General features: G+C 40.8%; 1 protein-coding gene across 1 annotated transcript in view; it reads right to left on the minus strand.

Moving 5' to 3' along the window:
• The window catches only part of PPEF1 (protein phosphatase with EF-hand domain 1), a 63504-nt gene extending 42637 nt beyond the window's left edge, over window positions 1-20867 (minus strand). Inside the window, exons 1-7 of the mRNA XM_089683873.1 lie at window positions 20735-20867; window positions 16361-16488; window positions 16035-16101; window positions 7837-7997; window positions 3775-3889; window positions 2631-2677; window positions 1655-1821 (exon numbers count right to left, since the gene is read on the minus strand). Of these exons, the coding sequence (XP_089539999.1) occupies window positions 1655-1821; window positions 2631-2677; window positions 3775-3889; window positions 7837-7997; window positions 16035-16101; window positions 16361-16488; window positions 20735-20789 (740 nt within the window). The 5' untranslated portion in view covers window positions 20790-20867. The remainder of the gene's footprint in view (window positions 1-1654; window positions 1822-2630; window positions 2678-3774; window positions 3890-7836; window positions 7998-16034; window positions 16102-16360; window positions 16489-20734) is intronic.
• Window positions 20868-22438: the final 1571 nt, after the last annotated feature.

Below are 22438 nucleotides of genomic sequence, written 5' to 3' on the forward strand. Positions count from 1 at the left end.
CTTATCCTGTAAAGTCACCCTGTAAAAGAAGAAAATGTATACTTACCTTTCTGGTAGCTCATGGTATTTCCTTTCTCCAAACTAACAGACTGACTAGAGATTGCCCTGTCCACTGTTAACTTTTTTCTCTGAATAATGGGAGTTCAGGGAAGCAGCACTAAAATAGCAGGATCTAGCAGCATTGAAAGTGCTGGAGTAAGAATTTTATAAAATATTTCACTGGGAAATGTATTTTATTATGCACAATGTGTTAAAGTGATAATAAAGGCTAATAAAAACATGTTATAATTACCTGCTCCGTGTAATGGTTTTGCACAGAACAGCCTTGATCCTCCTTTTCCTGAGTCCCCCCCCAGCGTGCCTTGCTACTCCTCCTTTCAGTTTCCCTTAGCAAGCCACTTGCCTGGGGGGGGGGGGCTCATGTGCGCCCATAGTCATATATACCGGGGTTTTGCCCCACCACCCGCTGTCTCCTCACTGACTGTGATTGACAGCAGCAGAAGCCACTGGATCCCACTGTTCTCTCTGTGGCAATGAGGAAGCAGAGAGCTGGGACAGCAGCCACTACTGTGCTTTTTTACCACGGTACCACAGAATGCATCAAGGTAATAAAAAATTCAGCCTTTACAACCAGTTTAGGCTAAAAAAACACAGAAACATTGATATTACTTTAAAGCAGAACTACACTGCATCTGAGTACCACAACCCAAAAATTATATTTAATTAATTTTTAACATTCAAAGCAAACGCCCCCGTCCATTCATGTCTTCGTGGTTTATTTTGCTGGGAAATCACTTTGAAAAACACTCCCTAGCATAGAAATGCTGTGGCCATCTTGAGCAGATTATTCATGTAGCAATTACTTCCTGGAATCTATCTGTCCTTAGCTCAAGCATGCAAGCAGGAGGGTGTGCTTAGCTCAGAAAATGCCTCCTCCCCACCTGAAGACTCCTGGGATGTAGGACATCATTTGCCTAGGCATAGAAATCAGGCAGTAGTTGAAGAATTGTGAAATGTTTAAATCAAGTAAATATGATATACTTTCCTATTTATTAATGCTGGCAGCATAAGGACTAAAATAGTCAATGATGATTGAGAGCAGGGGCGGACTGACTATTTGGAAACTCGGGCACTGCCTGAGGGCCCGGGGTCAGTAGGGGGCCCCATGAGATGCCCCTGGTACCTTTTTCATAGGCTTCTTTGAGTTTGGGCAAGGACACAGGGGCCCCATGATCCCCTATTGCCCGGGGGCCCCATGAATTGTCAGTCCGCCCCTGATTCCACTTTAACTGACATTATCTCAGCAGTTCTTTAGCAGAAAGACTGAACACACTTCCTGATACACAGATGGCCACTGCAAGGAGAATCTACAAATATGCATATGACATACAATAAAAAATCTAAACCAGCAAACATGTAAAATTGTAAAAGTCGCTTCAACAATTATTGTGAAGTAAACCCTACAGTAATAACTCAGAATCTTGTTTCAAGTCAGTGGCTCAGAAAGTATTGAAGCCTTTGGGTCAGCATAACAGCCAGGCGACTAGTATTTTGAACCAGAAACATCAGCTGACATTTTCTCAGAACAAATTGTGTTCTTCCACCTGGCAGTTTGCTATTAATTAATTTAAATAAAAGACGAGTTCTTCATTACCTGAGGTTCATGATGGGGTCCTCATGGTTGCCTCTATTCAAGTGTAAATTATTTGGATAGACCAGAAGGAATGCAAAGAGGATTATTAGTATTTCTATGGAATTCTTCCCTCTGTCTACAAAGTCTCCATTAAAAAGATATGTGTTCTCTGATGAGGGGAGACCGTTCTGCAGAACACAATCACAGGTGATGTGACAGCGATAAAATATCTGAACATTTAACATAGAGATGTTGCAGTGTAAATGTACTACAAATACATCATTCCAAAGAACTAGGCTACATCAATTCTGCACAGCTGATGATAAAAGGACCCTTTATATATCCCTCCTTAACCCAACATGTACATCCAATATTCAGTACATACTAGGATAGTTGCACAGTAAAACCCATAAGGCCCCATTCACATATCAAAGCACGATTCTGCATGTCACACAGGGCCAGTCTATTCACTTGAAAAGGCACGGTTTGCCGCAATTGCACTGGACAATTGTAGCAGAATCGCATTGCATTTGGGGTGCAATTGAAGGATAACGGCACCCAAAAGCGCGACGTATGTTTTGCAGCGATTGCCATGCAACTTGGAATTACTGGCAGAATTGTGGCAATTCCGCCCGCAATTCTAAATCATGAAGTGTGAATGAGGTCTCAGGGTCAAATAACTAAGGCACAAAGGCAGTCTTCAAAAAGTGGTGATGTACTTTAATATATTGCCATCTTCTGACTAGGATTAATATTTAGGTTGTATGAGATGTCTGCACGTAGAAGAACCACTGAATGTGGAAATTAAATAAATAAAACAAAATTTCATGAGAAAAATGCACAAAGTGAAAAAAAAGATATGTTTTTGTTTCTATTTTACAATATATACATGCTTACATTTCTGATGTTCCTAAATTATACTTTCAATATGCTTGTAAAAATATTATGTTGGAATCAAGGCATATTAGTGTAATGAGTAGAAAAAAATGCAAATTACCTTATAGAATATTAATAGCAGATCATCCAGTTTTCCATGGAGGTCACCTAAAAAGGCAAATCACTTAAAGATATCATAGAGATTTTTTGTGGTGAACCAATTATCACCAAAGTGTATCTTAGATGTGGTGACTTCATTCACTAGTAATGAACACAGTAACGCTTCTTGTCCTAGGGTAACCGTGTGCACTTTCCACACTGTAAATGTGGATAAGCCATTGTCACCTTGGGCTGCTTTCTGCATTTTGACAACAAACCCCTACCCCTCTCCTCCCCTCCGTTACATTCAGTGGAGGTGTCCTCCAGTTCCCAAAACATAGCTGAGAAAGCTAATATGATTGCTTGATACAGTATTTCAGTTCACTAACCAGTACCTTCCAGGATCAACAAATATTTTTCTGCACTCCTAGCCTGAAAAAAGAAAACTAATGCAGACACTGATGTCAATGTGGAAGAAACACTAGGATGGCCACACACCTTGTCCGCTTTTTATTGTTTCCTGTAACACCACACAAGCACAAAGGCAGTGGAGGGAAGGAATTGGTTTCTCCTTTAGTACTTAATCATAATGCTAAATGGAGCATTAAAGGGAGCATGAAAGGCATCAACTGGTTCCTTTCTTGCCCTGCAGTCTTTGTTCTTGAGTGGTGTTATATGAAGCAAAAAAAAAAGAGAAACAAGGTGTGCCGTCGTCCGGGTGTTTCTTCCACATTGATATATGCAGCTGACACACTGAGCCAGTACCCTTGCGGAGTGGTGAAGCAGTGTGGGATTTTCCAGGAGAGGCACATAGACCTGGAGCCATGATTTCTTCATATGTTTAATGCAGCCCTCACATTTAAAGATTGGTAAACTGCAATCTAATACAGTTTTGTTCTTGCGTTTAGATATGCTTTAAAATCCACCATCTCATGGCTGTTACAGCTGTTGTGGATTTTAATTTTGTATTGTAAAACATATTCATTCCAGCAAAGAGACCTAAAGCTGGCCATAGATGGATCAAAATTTGACCAGTTCAGCAGTGACCAGCCAAATTTCGATCCGTCTATGGCTGATCCCGTTCATTAGAAGTTGCTTTAATGATCGACTTCTCATGAATGGACTTGTTGAAAAATGTTGCTTCGTCAACTGAAGGCAATACTCACCACATATTGTTATATGCTTGGAAAATGATGTTGTTAAATGAACAATATTTGGCATTTGTTTCAGGAATTTTCTGGTCTCATGTAACAGCTGGAGGACATACCGTGCATGAAGTTGCTGAAACATTCAAGGAGATGAAACATCAGTTCCGGAAGCAGTATATTGCTAAAGAGAATGTGGGAAAAAAACTGCTGCAGGTATAAAGTGTAGACACCTAGATTTATTCAGTAGCCTTCAAAAGCCATATGTTGGGCTGAAACTTCCTGGACCCAATCCACTCCTCTTTGCCTCTTGCACATTTCATTCAGCAAGTAAGGTAGCCTATCATAGTAATGAGCCAATAGAAATACAAGTGCCAACTCTACCCAGAGTTTCTCAGCTTTGTCCATCAGAATAGCTTGGGTTCGGCCTTAAATATTTCTGATTACCCTAGCATGATCTGTCATCTCTGTCCCTGCTTCTCTTTCTGGTGGGTTATTGACTCGATTCGATATTCAGGCACTAACCTCATCCTGAATCTCTCCAATTTCTATGCCTCTAATTTTACTCCTCTATTACTAAAGATCAAGGCTGACCTACTTCTCTGACACTCGCTCATGCTTACATGGTTTGGACGTTGCAGTGCTTTAAAAACGATGTTACTCCCAAGCATACTGTACTTACTCCAAACCCTACCCATCCAGTTACCCACACTCTTCTTTTGACAAATACAGTACCTTGTTCTGAGCATTTATTTGATCCTATAGAAAGCTCCATCTCACAATGCGCACTCTCTCTCTGCCCAAGACTGACGGGTGGGGGGTTTTACCTAACATCTGCTCCTACTATCGTACGGCACATCTTACGTATCTCATCGACTGACATTGCCATAGTGAAGTGATGCACTGGGTGTCCATGGAGCTCAAAGATTCATATCGTATTGTGTTGAGCTCGCATTGGCTAGCTTCTCCATTGCTTCAGGCATTACGCCTACATCCCACCCTTAGAAGTACCTTAAAGATCCCTCAGGAAGCCTTCCATGGCACTTCCATCTCTCCTGCTTCCTCCCCCATGATTCTTAACTTAGGCAACCCTGACTTTGCCCCAGGACTTCAAAAACATTCTCCATCTCAAATTTAGCAGGTAAATCTGATGACCTCTGGGACTTTTAACTCTTTCGACCTGACCCATCTGACAGATCCTCCATTAGACTTCTGGGGAGGCTTCCAACTTCAGAATTATCTCTGCTTGCTGCCTCATACGACAGGTATCAACCGACAGCTTTTGGCCTTCAAAGCCTTGTGCTTTAGGGGTGAACCGGTCCGTCATAGCTTTTCCTTAATCTACTCCTCTCTTGTCCAACCTGAGGCAGACTGCACTCCCCCATTTCTCACTAAATGGGAGTCGGAGCTGGGACTGTCCTTCATGTCTGTGCAGAAGAATAACATTTTGCTAAAAAATCTTCTATGGCCTCTAGGTTTCAAGAGACCAATTATAAACTTCTCACCAAATGGTACCAGGCTCCGACCAAACTTCACCGCATCTCACGACAAATTTAAAAAAATTTCTGGCACTGCAAAGAAGACACTGGCTCCATTCTCCATATTTTCTGGCCCCAAGTTCTAGCTGTTTTGGCAGGGGGCAACTGACATTAAAAAGCAACTCACCAGTGTAGACCTCCATGATGACCCAGTGGCCTGACCCAGTGGCCTGACCCAGCGGCCTGCCTGCTGCATTGATCGGGAAGACCCATCAAGAAATATAAGACCTCCCTGAACGCAGCAAAGGCCTGCATTCCACTTTGCTGGAAGGACATCACCCCTCCACACTGTCTCTGTGGTTCTCCAGCGTAAATTACCTTAGGGATATAAAAGACCACACAGTCACCCTGTGTAATACTGAACAGACCTTCTGGAGGTCCTGGCAATACTTTGTCTTCATGGACACATACCCAAATTAATTCTCCTTGCCTCAGTGAGTCCAACCCCATCCTGGTTTCCTTTCTCCTCCCAGGAGAGGGTACCTGCCGTGTCTTATTACTCTCATGCTTTTTTATGTTCTCCCTTCACTCCTCCCCCCCTTTATCCCCTCTGTTTTCCACCCCTGCCCCCTCTCCTTGGTCCCTTCCTCTCTACTTCTTTATCCCTCCCTGTCCTCCTCACCCCCCCCCCCCCATCCTTCCCCCTCTCTTCTTCGCTGATTATTACCAGATGTTCTACACCCTGTCTGCCCTCATCCGGACTGAACCCCCTGGTTTCATAGTTGGCAATGCTTCCCCTGCAAATTTCCATACCGGGAACACTAAAAAATGCTTAACCCACTTTAGTGTTTTACTTAATGTTTTCACTATAATGGTAACCATCATCACTATACTTTTTACTGCTGCTCTGGACATCTCTCTGGTTACAAATAATAAGGTGCTTGTTCTACATTGGTAATGACAGTCTGATCACGCTGTTTCGTGGCACTTTTATTCTTTCGTGTAATTGTCATATGATTTGCCTTCATTTGTAAACTGTTTGACTTTATTATGCAATAAAGGAATTACAAAAAAAAGAACAGCTTGGGATTCTGCTGTAACTGCAGGGTTTTGTGGGTTGCTGCAGCTATAGGAACGTCATACCCACAGCAGTTTTTTTGCCCTGACACTTTGGGGTTGATTTACTAAAGGCAAATAGACAGTTCAGTTTGCAAGGGAAGTAGAACTTTGCAAGGGAAACATCCCTAGATCTTAGTGAATGAGGTGCATTCATTTTGCAAAGAATTCCCAATCTCATGCAAGGAAAATATTGCTTGTACATGATTGGATGATGGAAGTCAGCAGAGCTTCACCTCATTCATTAAGCTCTGGGGCAAACTCCCATGCAAAATGAACAACCTATTTATCACTTAGTAAATCAACACCATTCTCTTTAAACGTATGTTATAAAATGTTTATGTATTTTATATTACTTTTCTGTATAATGACTGCCTAGTTTCTCAACACATATATTTTGAATATTTTCTCTTAGGAAAACAGGCAACAGGTATAACTGACTGTGTTTAGTGCAGCAGCTGTATTTGTGCAAGTATGAAGAGGTCCATAAAGCATGCACGGTCATTGAGGTCTGAAGGCCTAAGGTCTAAGCTTTCAACAGTTGCTATGTACTGCCTGCTTAGACTGTTGTGGCCAAATAATCGAGAGATGGCAAACCATCTGAATATTTTCCAATGGTACTGGTACCCAATTCCAAGGAGCAGTGACAGTTTTTGTAGATTGTCATTGGATATTTTGTCACCTGGAAGGACATGAGTACGAACAGATCTTTCTGCAGTCAAATCATTTTCTAACCCAATCACTTCATATGTTGGCTAAGAATGTTGGTAAATATGTGTAAATTTTCATCTATTTAAGGAAAATGTTTAGTTAGTTAAACTTTAGTAGGGCTCAATGCCTAGGAATGTGTTTCCTTCATGAACTTGCAATGTATTGCCCCTCTAGTTTTCTTTGCTAAATAGAAATTGTTGAATGGGCTACCATTTGTTTGCTGTGTTAGGTACACGAGACAGAACATTAGCTGCTTGAGTTGAGACCAGGTTTCAGTATGCCCAGTATAAGGAGGTCTTGGGTAAATTCTAGGTAAACTAGCTGGCAAAGTATGTGTCCATGTCCATATGTGTCCCAACCATACTTCAGAAACAAGATATACCTGTGCTCAAATCCCAATAGCTTATACATGCATTCATCACATACGCATTGTTTGCAATGTGTGGCTTTCATGTATGTTTCCAATACAGGTCTCTCCTTTTAGCCTAAGGTTTATTTAGATTTCTTCTTCTGGACAGCAGGCTGTTGGTGAACTTTTTTTTTTTCTTATGCACTTGATGTGAACTACCCCTTCATTGTACATTTTTATTAATATTGCTGTGCTGTGACACTTATTTATTTTTTCATCTTTATTGCGGATTATAAATTAACCAGCTGCTAGAGGTTTTCTTTGCTATGGTCAGTTTTATACATATGGTCTTATTCAATAAACTTAAATGAATGTAAGCCAGTGGAATTCATATTTCAGTACTGAGACTACAGGTAAGTGAAATCTTGCCTTCTCTTGCTTGAAAGCATGAAGTAGGTTGTTGGTGTCAGACACAGTTAGTGGGAATGACAGTCGTGGTCCATCGTATGAGTCAGGAACTTCTATCATATTGTAAACCAAAAGGTTCTCTTGAACTTCTTTCGAACACTTGAATATATCAGAAATCAAGTCTGCAAAATAAGATAGCTGAAAATGTACTAGTTCATGGAGTATTCAGCTCTGTCAATCAGAAGACATTGCAGTTGGACCATATTAGATACATAAAAGGACTCTGGGGGTTTATTGCATAAACTGATTATATACAAGGTGCAGCAACTCCTATCAATCTATCTGATTTCAGTTTAATCAGATAAGTATACATTGACATTTAACCAACGCATTAACAGCCTATATGCTACACAAATAATAAACATATGCTTTGTGTTTGGCATAAAAATAATATAGAAGGCTCTTATGTTATATTAAGAGAAACCGAAAGCACCACAGCCCAGCCTATTTACAATCCATTTCTATTCAGAGGAGGCACGATGGGGAGTTATGCTACACCCATGTACACATGTGTAGCACTGCCCCCTTGAAAGCCAATGAGTAATTTTTGGGTTCCCTGTCTTTACTGAGTCCGCTTTGGAAGCCCAACCCCTGCTGACACCACCTTAGACATTTTTGGCCAGAAAAACCCTCTGGCTGCAACCATAAAATAAATTCACACACAATTTTAAAGTGAACTTATATTTTGGTTATATTGAGGTCAGATGCAAGCACAGTAAAATGACAAGATAGTATGTGCATGAAATAACAGCTAATACTCTTAATAAGTTCAAATAAGGGTTGCAACACAGCACAACTCAAATTAATTCTAGATGTCCTGCAATTCAGAATTTAAACAGTAACCCCAGCCCTGAGATGTTTCTTTCCAAGCAAGCAGGAGGGGAAACAATTAAATTGGCAGGATAACTCACATTGCACTCTCAGTTAATGCTGGCTGGGTTTGATTCTGAGAAAAGAAAGAGCTCTTTATTTAGATAGGTCAATGTCCCTTTAAACTGCAGTGTCCAATCTTCTGCACACTCGCTGGGGCCCTAGTTGGTGCACATGAGGATTTAAATCTTTCTTGACTTAAAAGGTAGGAGTTCTTCAAGAGAAGATGAACACAAAAAAAAGGGAGCTGCTCCTTCAAGTGATGTTGACTTCGGATAGTGTCTCTCTAGCACACACCAAGTGAAATCTATGATTAGGCTAAAATTAACGAAAGGGAAAGAAACACAATTCTGTAGAGGTTAAATTCCTCTTTTAAAGGGCAGCAAACTACAGTGATAAAGAGGTTCCTTGGTGAATGGCATAGCCTTGAACTGAAGCACTAATACAACTTGACCCACAGGGTGCAGATATTGCAGTAGGCTCTCTTGATTTGATGTATAAGAATGTGATAGTAAGTAGGCCACAAGGCAGGATAGGCCAGGCAATCCAGGCCTTAGCACATGTAACCTGTGAAACAAAGGATGTTAAACGGAGAAGAAAGTAACTGAACTTAGCAATGTCATTTACAGCTTAGATGATTTGGGTATGGAGCCCTCTCACCCCGATCCATGACCTTGGTCGGGTAGAGGATAGTCTCTCTGAACACAGGCCCCCATGTTCTCCTGATTTCACCATCACAGATCACTACAGATGACAGCACTCCAGTCCGTCTGTTGCCAAAAAACATTAACAATATTCCAATAATTAAGTGTCCATATGCAATATCACTATTCCCAAAATTAAGTGTTCATATAATCCGTGAAAAAACACTTTCCAATATTATGGACAAAATAATTAGTGTTCAATTCACCACTGTTTGCGTAGTAATGACAAACTTGCGTGCACCTTCACTAATTGTGCTCTCACCTGGTAAATATAACCAAACCATTAAGGGAGGTCATAAATAGCTTGTGTCCCTTTTGTTTGGACTTAGACTGGATGGGATTAGCAATCTTCGAAGTTTGGGATCCCCTCACTTCCTTAAGACTTTTCCTCTATTGGTGTATATGCCCTATAGAGTAATGAAAAACATAGTGCCTTATCTTCTTTTAAAACACTTATTAAACAAAGTATTGCACTCATATGTAAATGCTAATAAAATTGCTTTAAAATGTGATCCACAGTGTTTGCTAGCTTTCAAATCTGTATACTTGCTGTGTGGCTGCCTGTCTCCTTAAGCGTCATGACGTCAGAGCCCCTTTTCATTACTCTTTATGGCATATACACCAATGGAGGAAGAGTCTTAAGGAAGTGAGGGGATCCCAAACTTTGAAGATTGCTAATCCCATCCAGTCTAAGTCCAAACAAAAGGGACACAAGCTATTTATGACTTAACGGTTTGGTCATAGTTACCAAGTGAGAGCACAACTGGTGAAGGTGCACGCAAGTTTGTTGTTACTACGCAAACAGTGGTGAATTGAACACAAATCATTTTGTCCACAATATTGAAAAGAGTTTTTTCACGGATTATATGGACACTTAATTTGGGAATAGTGATATTGCATAATTATTGGAATATTGTTATTGTTTTTGGCAACAGTTTTTTCATTTGTGAATGGAGAGCGACAATATTATATTTATGCTTGATTTATTATGACACATTAGTATGGGTATGTCTGATGTGTAGGCAATCCACTGTACTATAACTTCACATTAATCATTTGGAAAAATATCTATTTTGGTACCATAGTAGCTCGCAAGACCTCACGTATTATACTCCAGTCCATCTGCTTGCAGGATTGTCAGTCCAGCTTGTCAACGGTGTCGGCAGTTAGCAATTCCTCCTCACTCCTTCACTATCTGCGGCCTGGCCCAGCCTGGACCTCTAGTGTCCTGCAAAGCTTTCCCCTCACACTTGCTCTCACTGTCCACTTCATGTCCTGGGATTCCTGGGCTTCTGTATTTATCTCCCCCCGCCCATCAGCCAGCTCCTCTGGAAAATGTAGTTTGTCTCTACATTAAACAGTGAAGTCCTGCTCTCAGCCTACAAGTCCAACAAAACTTTTCTTTGGCAGAGTCTGTATAACTGAGCTGCAGAACACTGCCGTCTTGTGTCCATTTAACATCCTGCAGACAGGAGCGTGGCCAAGCCATGGTGCAGGATGGTGGCTGATCCCGGAGCTCCCGCTGCCCACCGCCAATAAGCTCTCCACACAGCCTTCACAGCAACCCGATCCTCTCAGTGGTGATGCCGCGGAAGAAAGGGGACCCAGAGCCGTCACCTGACTCGCCCATCAAAAACCTAAAGGGCAGCATTGTCCCATTCCTCTTGGGGCCATGGGCATGAGACCCGGCCATGTCTGGAGAACTGCCTGGGGACGACCCTGATATGGAAGCCACGCTGCAGGGTGAGTCTCACTCTCCCTCCACACCCTCCCCTGCCAACACAGGGACATGGCAATCCCCTGTACAACACTCCCCACATTCTCAGGATCCCTGCTGGTATTTAAAGCATTATCTCAGTAAACTCCCCACTAAGGCTGATCTGGCAGCTTTCTTCAAACAGCTAGAATATACATACAAAGCAGGCTTCCAAGAACTCAAAGCTGATACTATACAGATAAGCACACAGGTTGAAGTTCTTGAAACACAACAAAAGTGAGTCCACAAATGCACTCCACTCCCTGTAGGATAGATTAGATCAACAAGACCGCAAGATTGAGGGTCTACTTGCCCAGCTTGATGATTACAAAAACAGGAGCCGCAGGAAAAATCTACAGATTCGCGGGCTGCCTGAATCTATTAAAACAGCCACTCTGATTCCAACTTTGCTTTCTGTCTTTACAAAAATTTGGGGGAAAATCCCTGCTCTACCTATTGAAATAAAAAGCACTCACAGAGCCCTGGGGCCTGTGAACCCAGATGTTACCAAACCTCAAGGTGTGATCTGTAAACTGCTGCGCTTGCACGAGGAGTATGCGTAAACACCCTTATCTGGAATTTGAGATGTTGAAATTATATTTTTTCCCTGATCTATCCCGCCACACTTTAGAACTGAGAAAACCCCTGCGCCCTCTATTGGATTCCCTCTGCAATGCAGGAGCTATATACAGTTGGCTTTCTGTTCCGGCTTACAGCTACTAAAGATGGGATCTCAGCCACTCTTCATGACTAGGATGATCTACCACAATTTCTCCAAACTCTCCACCTGTCCGAAGTTTCCTCATTGGAGGGGTGGCAGTGTATCTTCTTCTACTCAGACACAATGGGACTGGCAGGAACCACATCGGAAGCATAAACAGGTCCGAAATCCCCCAGCTTCACCTAACACCAAAGGGAACACTTGAACTCTAGTTCTTGGTCATCATTCGTCTGGTTTGTTCTGGATTGTTTCCTGTGACTTCACCTGATGCCAATATCCTTTGACTCATTCTTCTGAGACCACTGTCTAGGTCCCTACATTCTACGCTAACTCCACTTGTTGGGGTGATTTTTCAATTTTAAGGTTGTTGTCCCCCTATTGCCACAAACGCCATTTTCCTGCTTATACTCCACTGTATGCTTTTCCATGAACATAGACAGTGGGTAGCTCTCTCTTGAGTTGCCTACTTGGGTATGGTTTACAGACTACCCTACTATAGGCTCACCCTGTTCTGGTTTTCACGGGGTGTCCACCCTTTTGGGTCATAGACCACACACAGCCAGTGCTCTTTTTGCGGTTACCCGCTGCCCGGCAGTTTGTTGTCTTCTGTTAGGTTGTATATTGTCTCCTACTGTATTAGTTGTTTTACTATTTGGTTAAAAAACAATTTTTTTGTTTTTTCTCTCCTTGTCAATTGCTTATTTGCCTTCAATAGGTTTTGTTCACTATCATTATGTCCGTCTTTGAGGTGCTATCATACAATGTCAGAGGTCTGAGCTCTCCTTCCAAGCGCAGCAGGGTTTGGAGAGAGGTAAAAACCACAAGTTTTGATGTTACAAGAAACCCACTTGTATTGGGATCAATTCCTAAACTCCCACTGTACCTGTTTGACCGCTGGTTTCAAAGCCCGTCCCCAATCAAGCGAGCCAATGGTGTGGCAAAAGCCTTTCACAAATCGTGCCCCTTTGTCCCTGAGTCACACTTGGATGACTCTGAGGGCAGATACGTGATGGTGAAGGGTTCCCTTTATGATAATCAGCTGACTCCAGTGAATATCTACGCCCCAAACTCTGGCCAGGTTTCTTTTATTGACAAAGTGCTCAGGATTTTACAGAGGAGATTGAATGTCGGACAGGACCCGTGGCTAGACTCTTCCTCGGGTAAATCCACACTGTCTTTTTCAACTAGGGAACATATTTTTAGGTCCTTGCGAGACATGCGATTGGTGGACTGTTGGAAGGCCCTCCACGCTAACGATAAAGACTTCTTAATTTTTCCCAAGTACACCAGTTGTATTCTCGGATTGATCTCCTACTGATTGATCAACCTCATTTAGATATTGTCCATTCCACCAAGATCCACCCTATTATGCTCTTGGATCATATCTTGATTGAACTAGTCCTCCAGCCTCAATCTAAGTCTCGCCAGACATGGTCATGGTGTCTTAACAAAAATCTTTTGGATGATCTTGCGGTAGCTGGAGAGATACGCAAGGTGTTAAAACAATATTTTGTGGACAACACGGTTGGGGAGATTTCCGAAAGCGTGATTTGGGAGGCTCATAAGGCCATCAACAGAGTTGCATTCATCGCTCAGGCTACCCATTTAAAGAAACAGTTGAATTTAGACTTGACCAGTTTACTATCCCAGATTTCTCCTATCGACACAAAAAGAGAACAGACCCCCAGATAGGGACTCAACTTGCTGACTTGCAGACGCAACTGAAACAGCTCTTAGACGCCCAGTCCAAATGTAAACTCAGATATATGGCCCACAAATACTATGACCAAGGACATAAATGTGGGAGACTGTCGGCGAGAGCACTTAAAAAACAAATTTCAGGTTCCTTTGTTCCTCACGTATGCAATGCCTCGGGTGCTAAGCAGCATTTTCCATCCCAGATTGCAAAATGCTTCCGAGATTTCTATCATTTCCTATACAACCTCGGTCTAAGAGGGTGAAGATGCCAAGTCCAGACAATGAGAATCGATAGATTCTTACCTGGACGATATTGATTATCCACGACTTCCACCAGAGGCTCTGTTTTGGAAAGAGCTATCTCTCCGATTTAAATTATTTATATGATCAAAGGTATGCCCTCAGGAAAGCGCCCGGTCCCAGAAGGGTTTTCCCGTCAATATTTCCTTCAATACTTGGACCTCCTAGTTCCTCATATGGTGACATATTTTAATTTGCTTGCTAAGACGGGACGTATACTTCCGGAAGCATTAAGCAGTTATATAAAACAGTCATCCCTAAGGAAGGGAAGGACTCAGCATATCAACAAAACTACTGACCCATTTCTTTATTAAATTTGGATATAAAGATTTTAGCAAAAATCATGGCTAACCGGCTAAAAGAGTTTCTGGGTGACTTAGTTCATGATGATCAAGTGGGCTTTATCCCTGGCTGGGAAGGTAGGGACAACTCCCAGAGGGCTCTCTCTCTTCTCCACTAAATATCCATCTCAAAAATCCCCTGTCTTGTCCTCTTGTCTAATGCTGAGAAAACATTTGATTGTATTCATTGGGTATTTAAATCACGTATTTCATAGGATCAAATTGTAATCTTGGATTGCAGCCCTTTATGCCGGTCCAACGGCCCAAGTAAACCAGACCTTTTCCCAACCATTTCCAGTTTCCAACAGGACAAGGCAGGGATGCCCTTTATCGCCACTACTATTTGCCTTAATCATGGAGGCCTTTCTACGCCGGATTCAATTGAATCCTTATATTATCGGGGTTCGAGTTGGATCCACTGAACATAAACTGGCTACGTATATTTGTGGATCCTTTTTTTCCTTAGCTCTCCAAGGACAACCATGCCTAATCTCCTGAAGGAAATAGACCAATTTCATTATCTATCCAATTTTAGGAATTAATCTTGGGAAGTCTGTTATTCTGCCTCTGAATATTTTGGAGGTGGATCAAGGAGCACTCGAACATTCATTCCCCTTACGATGGCAAGACTCCCCCCTCACTTATCTATGTATACAACTGCCTGCAGACCCGAAAGATCTCTACAAAGCTAATTTTGCCCCGCTGGTATGCTCTGTCCAGGAAGAATTGAAGTCCTGGGAGAAAGTACAAATCAGCTGGTTTGGTAGGATAAATGTATTAAAGATGATGATCCTCCCCAAATTTTTATTGTTTTTCCAGATGGTTCCTATCCACTTACCTAGGGCTTTTTTCCTTAAAGCTCGAAGGGAGTTTATTAAGTTTGTGTGGCACTGGAAACCGCTGCGCCTCTCATATGACCTCATGCATCCTACGTAGGCAAGGGGAGGCCTGGGGCATACAGGCGACAAATTATGGGTCCCTATGAAATAAACGATGGCAGGTAGGAACTTGGCATATGCCCCTTGGCTTTCTCGTACATTTAGGGACCTTTTGGACCAGGTGCCCCTGCTCTCTCCTGCAACTTTGACCATCTGGGATGGTTTAGACAAGTGCGCAGTCTATACCCTAATTGTTTCACCTTATCCACAATCTGTGTCTTTTGCATACCAGAAGATCGTTTGAGATCTCGCTCACACCTGCACTCTGGATTTATGTTTTGGACACAGTGTTTCCTCCACGTCATATTGGCCACATATCTTAGTGGCACATGTATAGGCGCACAGTGTCACTTTATATATTTGTGTGCACCTTTGTATATGTACTTATTTATTGGTTTTAATAGCGCTGCACTCTATTTTATGCTAACCCCCATTGTGTTGATATGTGCTGTGCACCTCTAATCTGCTTCCTCTAGAAGACAGATTTAGTGAAGTCAATGTGAAAAATAATGATCCCCTCCCGCTTTTGCATTTTCATCTTTATCATATCTTATATGTTATCTGTATATATATATATATATATATATATATATATATATATATATATAAATAATATTATCAACTCTGGGTTTCGCCTCTATTTCTAGGTTAGAGTCATAAGCATTGTTTCTGGCCAGTTCCTGGCCAATGTCATGTGCAAGCATTTCATATTAGTAAGTGCTAGTATACTCCCTGAAGTGATTTATCAGTCCTGCCTGAACTGCTCTTTCATTTGGGTCATATAAGGTTCACGGAAAAATAGTTAAAAGGTCAACAAACCGCACTTCTTACCAGGCCCTGGAGTTTGGTCATTCAAGTGCGCAAAATGATCCATCATGAATGTGAAAAAGTTGGAGAGCTGGAACAAACCAAACGATGCATTACAGTGAGTAAAGTAAGTTTATGTTAACATTTACATGTTTAGAAAGATTCAAAGTTAAGAGGGAACACATCAAGTCTTGTGTTGATGTGCACAAATCCTGTTTGAAGCTGTGACCATACCTAAGTTGCCAAGTTGAACTGATTTTAGATCACAAAGAATCTGGACAATCCCACCTTTGTTGGACTGTTTATATTTATTACAATAAAACAAGTAGTGTAATATTGATGATACTAACCTGGAGCTGAGCCTGTTCCTCAGCATATTCAATGGATTGAAAGATACTAAGCGTATAGCGTCTCCTCATTTCTAGTCTTGCCATATAGAAGCGATACCATCTCTGGATCAGAATTGCTGCTTTAATTGCTGGAAAAATCATTAAACCATAGTTTTAGGCCATTTCTATTTTCACCTTTGATATTTAAAAGATATGCTTAAAAGCATGCTAATCTAGTAAATTAGGATTTGAACAGTTATATGGTTTTTCTGCTGGTACCTGAATACACAGAACTGTCTCTTAGATTGTAAACTCCAAGGAGCAGGGCCCTCCTAACCCTCTTGTATTGAACTGTATTGTTGCTTTATTGTCTCCCGTTATATTGTAAAGCAACTGTTGGCGCTATATAAATCCTGTATAATAATAATAATATTAATACTACCAAGCAATTAATATGCTTTACATTATTGAGTGGAATATTTCTTGTCCCACTAAACACTGGAACACTGGAAAAAAGAAAGCCTGAACAGGATTTAAAAGTTATTTGGTGGCATGGCCATACCTAAGATACCACTATGGAAGAGAGAAATAGATTATTTACCCATACCTTCAAATAGGCTAGCCTTAAATAAATTACGTAATATATTACTTAATTGTAATTTAGCAACTCTCTTTCAATTGTTTTTACAAACTTTTAATCCTGTATCTCCATATTTTAGGGACTTCTCTATCCCACTCTTATACAGTTTCCCATTAATTTTTTTTATTACATTCCAAGGCTGATGTCACACAGGCATCTCTTCCATTGTCAACACATCACTAGTGGCAGAGTAACATGGGAGACCTTTCAACCCACCTCTGTGTAATATATTCCTTACATTGTCCTAAAGAGCTGAATTATATGTTCCTATTTATATAACCAATATTCAACCAAAACTGCTAGAATGGTCTCTCTTCATTTAAAATGTTAAAATAAAATGTATTCCTATCTTCTTTCACAATCATACAAATAATTTTAAATCATTTTAGCTAGATGAGAAGAAGAACTGGATGTGTCGTTTACTGACAACCAAATAACATGAAATCTTCCAAAAATGCTCTAAAAAGTTATGTTTCGGAGTAGGGTTTGGTTAAAGGTTAAGTGTTTGGGAATGTCCGAAGCATGGGTAATGGGAATGTCCGAGAAGATTCATAAACCTTGGACTGAAAGTTTTATTTTTGGGTCGGGGACCCAGGCATGTGAGGCCAATTAATGGAGAGCAATGAAAAAGATACTGAGAGGCAGAGGTGGACTGACCATTTGGAAACTCAGGCACTGCCCGAGGGCCCAGGGTCAGTAGGGGGCCCCATGAGATGCCCCTGGTACCTTTTTCATAGGCTTTTGTAAGTTTGGGCAAGGACACAGGGGCCCCATGATCCCCTCTTGCCCTGGGGCCCCATGAGTTGTAAGTCCGCCCCTGGTGAGAGGTTAAATAAACTTTTAACTCTTCTATGCAATGAAATAGAAAAGTAAACACAGGGGATATAAAGTGGAAAACAAACAAGTATTCAGCGCAAAAGGAGACAAGACTGCACATGTTTTGTGTAAATGATAAAACAACACATGCTGGTTCACAGAGTACAACTGCCGCTGGTTTTATTCTGCCATTCAGGTTTCAGTGTCTCATTTCAAAGTCATTTCTAAGGGCTCATGTACACTGCAGCTGATAATCTCATGTTGAGGAGCTTTTCAGCGTTTTTTTCAGCAGCCCCTGAATTCTCTCCAATGTTTTCCTATGTGTCCATGTACACATAGTCGTTTACAGGCAGTTGAGTTTACAGTAGTTTTTTTGAATGCACCAAACTTGCATTCAGGAGTAGATTTTATCAGCCCTTCAAATGCCAAACACTTGTAAGCGGCTAACCGCGCTTATAAGCGTTTGCGTTTAGAAGTGTTTTTTAACTGTTCCATATCCAGATGCTGTCCAGAGCCTTTTATGATCATCAGAAATGCAGGTAAAGTGTTTTCCATGTATTCAAATGGACCTGGTACACCACACAGTCCAAAAACGGTAGAACATGCCGCATTATGCTTATGATGGGATCCATAGTGAAAAGACAGGTAATCTCAACACATACTGCTCTCTCTGCTTCTGCTCTCTCTATTTCTCTGTCCTCTACTGTGTGCCAATAAAGCATATATGGTAAGGATATTAGTTGCTGACTATTCTGTAACCTATCTTGTATTTTATATTATACAGTGAAATGCAACAGAGGTTGTTAGGACACCCAAAGAGGGTCAAGAATTTACAAAAATCCAAGGTGGACATGTACAGAGTTGGAAATTATGGAATGGAGATCTTGCTGCTCAGATAACATATAGCAGGCTGGGAGCTAACTCACCCCATCAGGTGCCACCTATAATTAAAATATCACTTTTGGGTAGAAAGACCTGTTCATTTGATCATATACAGTATTTTAGTAATGCAAAGCATGCTTCCTGAAATTGTTTGACCAAAATCCACTTCGACTATACATTAGCTTTTCACCTCCCTTTCATCTACCTACATCCGGTAAGTCATAAAAACAACCTTAGAGATATTACCCAAACCTATAACTCATGCGCTGCTGTAAATGCACTGAACCAACATAAATTATAGTAGTTACATGACTAAACCTTAATGCAGAAGTTTATTTAAAAGAAAACCTATTTAATGTAATATTGTACCTCTAATGATGTTCTTCTGGTTACTGTAATAATCCACCTCTCAGAGATTCCCTCCCATAGCTGGGAACTTCTTATGCTGTGAGGTTTAATGGCAGTGGCTGCGACTGGAAAGGTCTCTCAATGCTTAACCTCTCTTTCCTATCCCTTTGGCCATTCACAAAGCCTGCTATACATCTGCTCCTCCTCCATTCACAGAATGCATTGCATTATTGAAAAAGAATACTAAGCGTTTTGTGAATGGTCATGAGGACAGGAGGACAGGAAGGGGTGGGCAAGTGGCAAGAATCCTTCACAGTCACAACCTCTACTATTAACCCCTGCAGTGCTGCTGTAAATTAACGGGGGGGGGGGGGGTCTCCAGCATCATTGAGAGGTAGATTTCTATAATAATTAGAACATACGGTACACATCATTAGAGATCCATTATTAAACTGGTGCCCAAAAAAAGCTTACAGGCATGCATAGTCAGCTTTTGCAACAAATTCGTATACACCTCACCCTATGGGTCACACAATGCATTTCTCTTATGCACATGATTTTTTTTTTCACACCCTGAAAAACATGGAGTCCAACAGTTTCACAAGAATGCATAACTTGCAGAGCACTAGTAGCACTCTGTATACTACCTGTTATTAGTACAGTGAGTACTCATCTGTGCCGGTGTGTACATGCATGGGTCATGAGTATGTGATCACGCTATCTCTGTTTTGTTATATCAATATTTTTAATTTTGTGACTATATTTACTAAAAGAGCTAAAAACCTTGTAACTGATTATTTAAACAATACCAGCAATGGTGGAAGAGGGGGCATGGAACTTACATAGTTTATAAAGTTGAAAAAAGACAAAGGTCCATCCAGTTTAACTTAACAATTCCCATAGCCCTGTACATTCCTCTTCCTGTTTTTGAAGTTGTCAGGACTCTCAGCTAGGGCCACTTCCTGGGGGAGGAAGTTCCACATTTTTACTGCTCTAACAGCAAAGAACTCTTTCCTCAATATACGGTTACACCTCATTTATCTAGCTGCAAATTGTGGCCTTATGTCCTCTTCAGGGACCTTAAACTAAAAAGTTTATCACAGTTACTGAAGTCACCTTTGATATATTTGTACAATGTAATCATATTCCCCCTCAATCGCCTCCTCTCCAGATTGAATAATCTATATAATCGATCCTCATTGCCAAAGTACTCCACCCTTCTATGAATTTATTAACTATTTCTAAACTAACAACATTATTTTATTTAAAACTTATTAAAGAAATAATACTTTACCAGTTTGGCATGTATCTAGGCCAGGGGCGGACTGACAACTCCCCGGGCAATAGGGGATCATGGGGCCCCTGTGTCCATGCCCAAACTCAAAAAAGCCTATGAAAAAGGTACCAGGGGCATCTCATGGGGCCCCCTACTGACCCCGGGCCCTCGGGCAGTGCCCGAGTTTCTAAATGGTCAGTCCGTCCCTGATCTAGGCATAAACATAAAAAACCCTTAAATCATAAATTGTCTAATTTAAAAGAAAAACTACAAAGATCACTAAGACATAATTAGAATAAAAGAAATGCATACAAACAGAACTGTTGTCTTACATAATGTTATGGCAAATGTTATCAGAAAGAACAAACCAGCATATTTACAGTATATAAGTATGGCTCATATTTCAGACTTGTGTATGTGATATTTCACTTACCTTTTTCTGATTTCTTGCTTTGGTTTTCAGTCTTTACAGATGTCCCGCAGCCCATAGCATTCAATCTGGTGCAGACAATAAGAGAGTTCTAGTTAGTACTAGGCAAGGTTAGAGATGATCTCTCGTAGTTGTGACCACTCATCATGTGTGTGTTTACCTCTAACTGGTCCTGTACGTAATACAAAGAGAAGGAGGAGTGTCACACAAAGGGGAGAGCAACTAGAAATTAAATTACATGGATTAGCAGAGTGTGGTTTCAAAGGGACTGCTGCAATGAAATCATTAAAGCTTGTTATGAAGCATATCACATGAAGATCTCATAAACCAGATTGTCATTGAAACATCTGCCTGTAGTTACATCATTGCACTGATTTCTATTAATCGAAGCATGCAATCGGGATTACACGTAAATAAACAGGGCTATTGGTATGGCCAAGCTATCTAATCAGTTGACTGTAGTTATGGCTTCTATGCTGCCCAAATCGGTTCATAGAATAACCTGGTACTGCTTCACTTTTAACATATCTAACAGAAGCTAGAGAAGGTATGAGTACTTGTAATGAAGATGCTTTATTAGAATGTTTCAACAGCCATGAGAGTCTAGACTCTAGGAAATTAATTTGTACCTTTTACCTCTGGCATACCTAGGAAAGGACTGGTGGTGCACTCCACCCCAGGTACAGCTACACATTTTTCATCTATGGTCAATATGAAGAAGGTAAAAATAAAAAACACAGCGCAAAAAAACATATACATATGAATAAATAAAATAAATAATATGTAAAATAATACACTATCAGTTTTTTCTTTTTTTACACTGATCGAATTGTGTGGGAAATCCTTCTATTGGAGCATTCTTCTGAGCAGTGGAAACCCTTATTGGAAGGATATATAATATCCACAAAGCGTATTTGACTCTTAATCACTGAGAGTCCACTATATTTGGTGAGTACATTTATTTCTTGGAGCACATTGGATTTAAGATATCTTCATTCTTTGGATTGGGACTTTTATTTGGACATTATTTCATGTATTATTTATTTGTTTTCCTTTTTTATACATGGCACTTGTGTACGAAGTTTATTTTTTTGACTTTCCATTAGTACATACTCTGTATTCTTCACCAGAAAACTTGTATGTTATATCCCTGTCAGTCAATGCATCTATTTTTGACTGATTCTCTGCTGTTATCTATTCTGCAATAAAATTATTTGTAAAAGAAAAGTGTGGCATGCCTTTGTATTCAGCACCCTTTACTCTGATACCCCTAACTAAAATCTAGTGGAACCAATTGCCTTCAGAAGACACAATTAGTAAATAGTCTTAATCTAATCTCAATATAAATACAGCTGTTCTGTGAAGTCCTTTGTTAGAGAATATTAGTGAACAAACAGCATCATGAAGGTCAAGGAACACACCAGACAGGTCAGGGATAAAAATGTGGAGAAGTTTAAAGCAGGGTTAGGTTATAGAAAAATATCCCAAGCTTTGAACATCTCACAGAGCACTGTTCAATCCATCATCTGAAAATGAAAAGAGTATGGCACAACTGCAGACCTACCAAGACATGGCCATCCACCTAAATGGAGAGGCCGGGCAAGGAGAGCATTAATCAGAGAAGCAGCCAAGAGGCCCATGGTAACTCTGGAGGAGCTGCAGAGATCCACAGCTTAGGTAGGAGAATCTGTCCACAGGACAACTATT

The sequence above is a fragment of the Staurois parvus genome, unplaced genomic scaffold, assembly GCF_062004578.1.
Source record: "Staurois parvus isolate SC_StPar_1 unplaced genomic scaffold, SC_StPar_1.0 ptg000327l, whole genome shotgun sequence".
Classification (NCBI taxonomy): Eukaryota; Metazoa; Chordata; class Amphibia; order Anura; family Ranidae; genus Staurois; species Staurois parvus.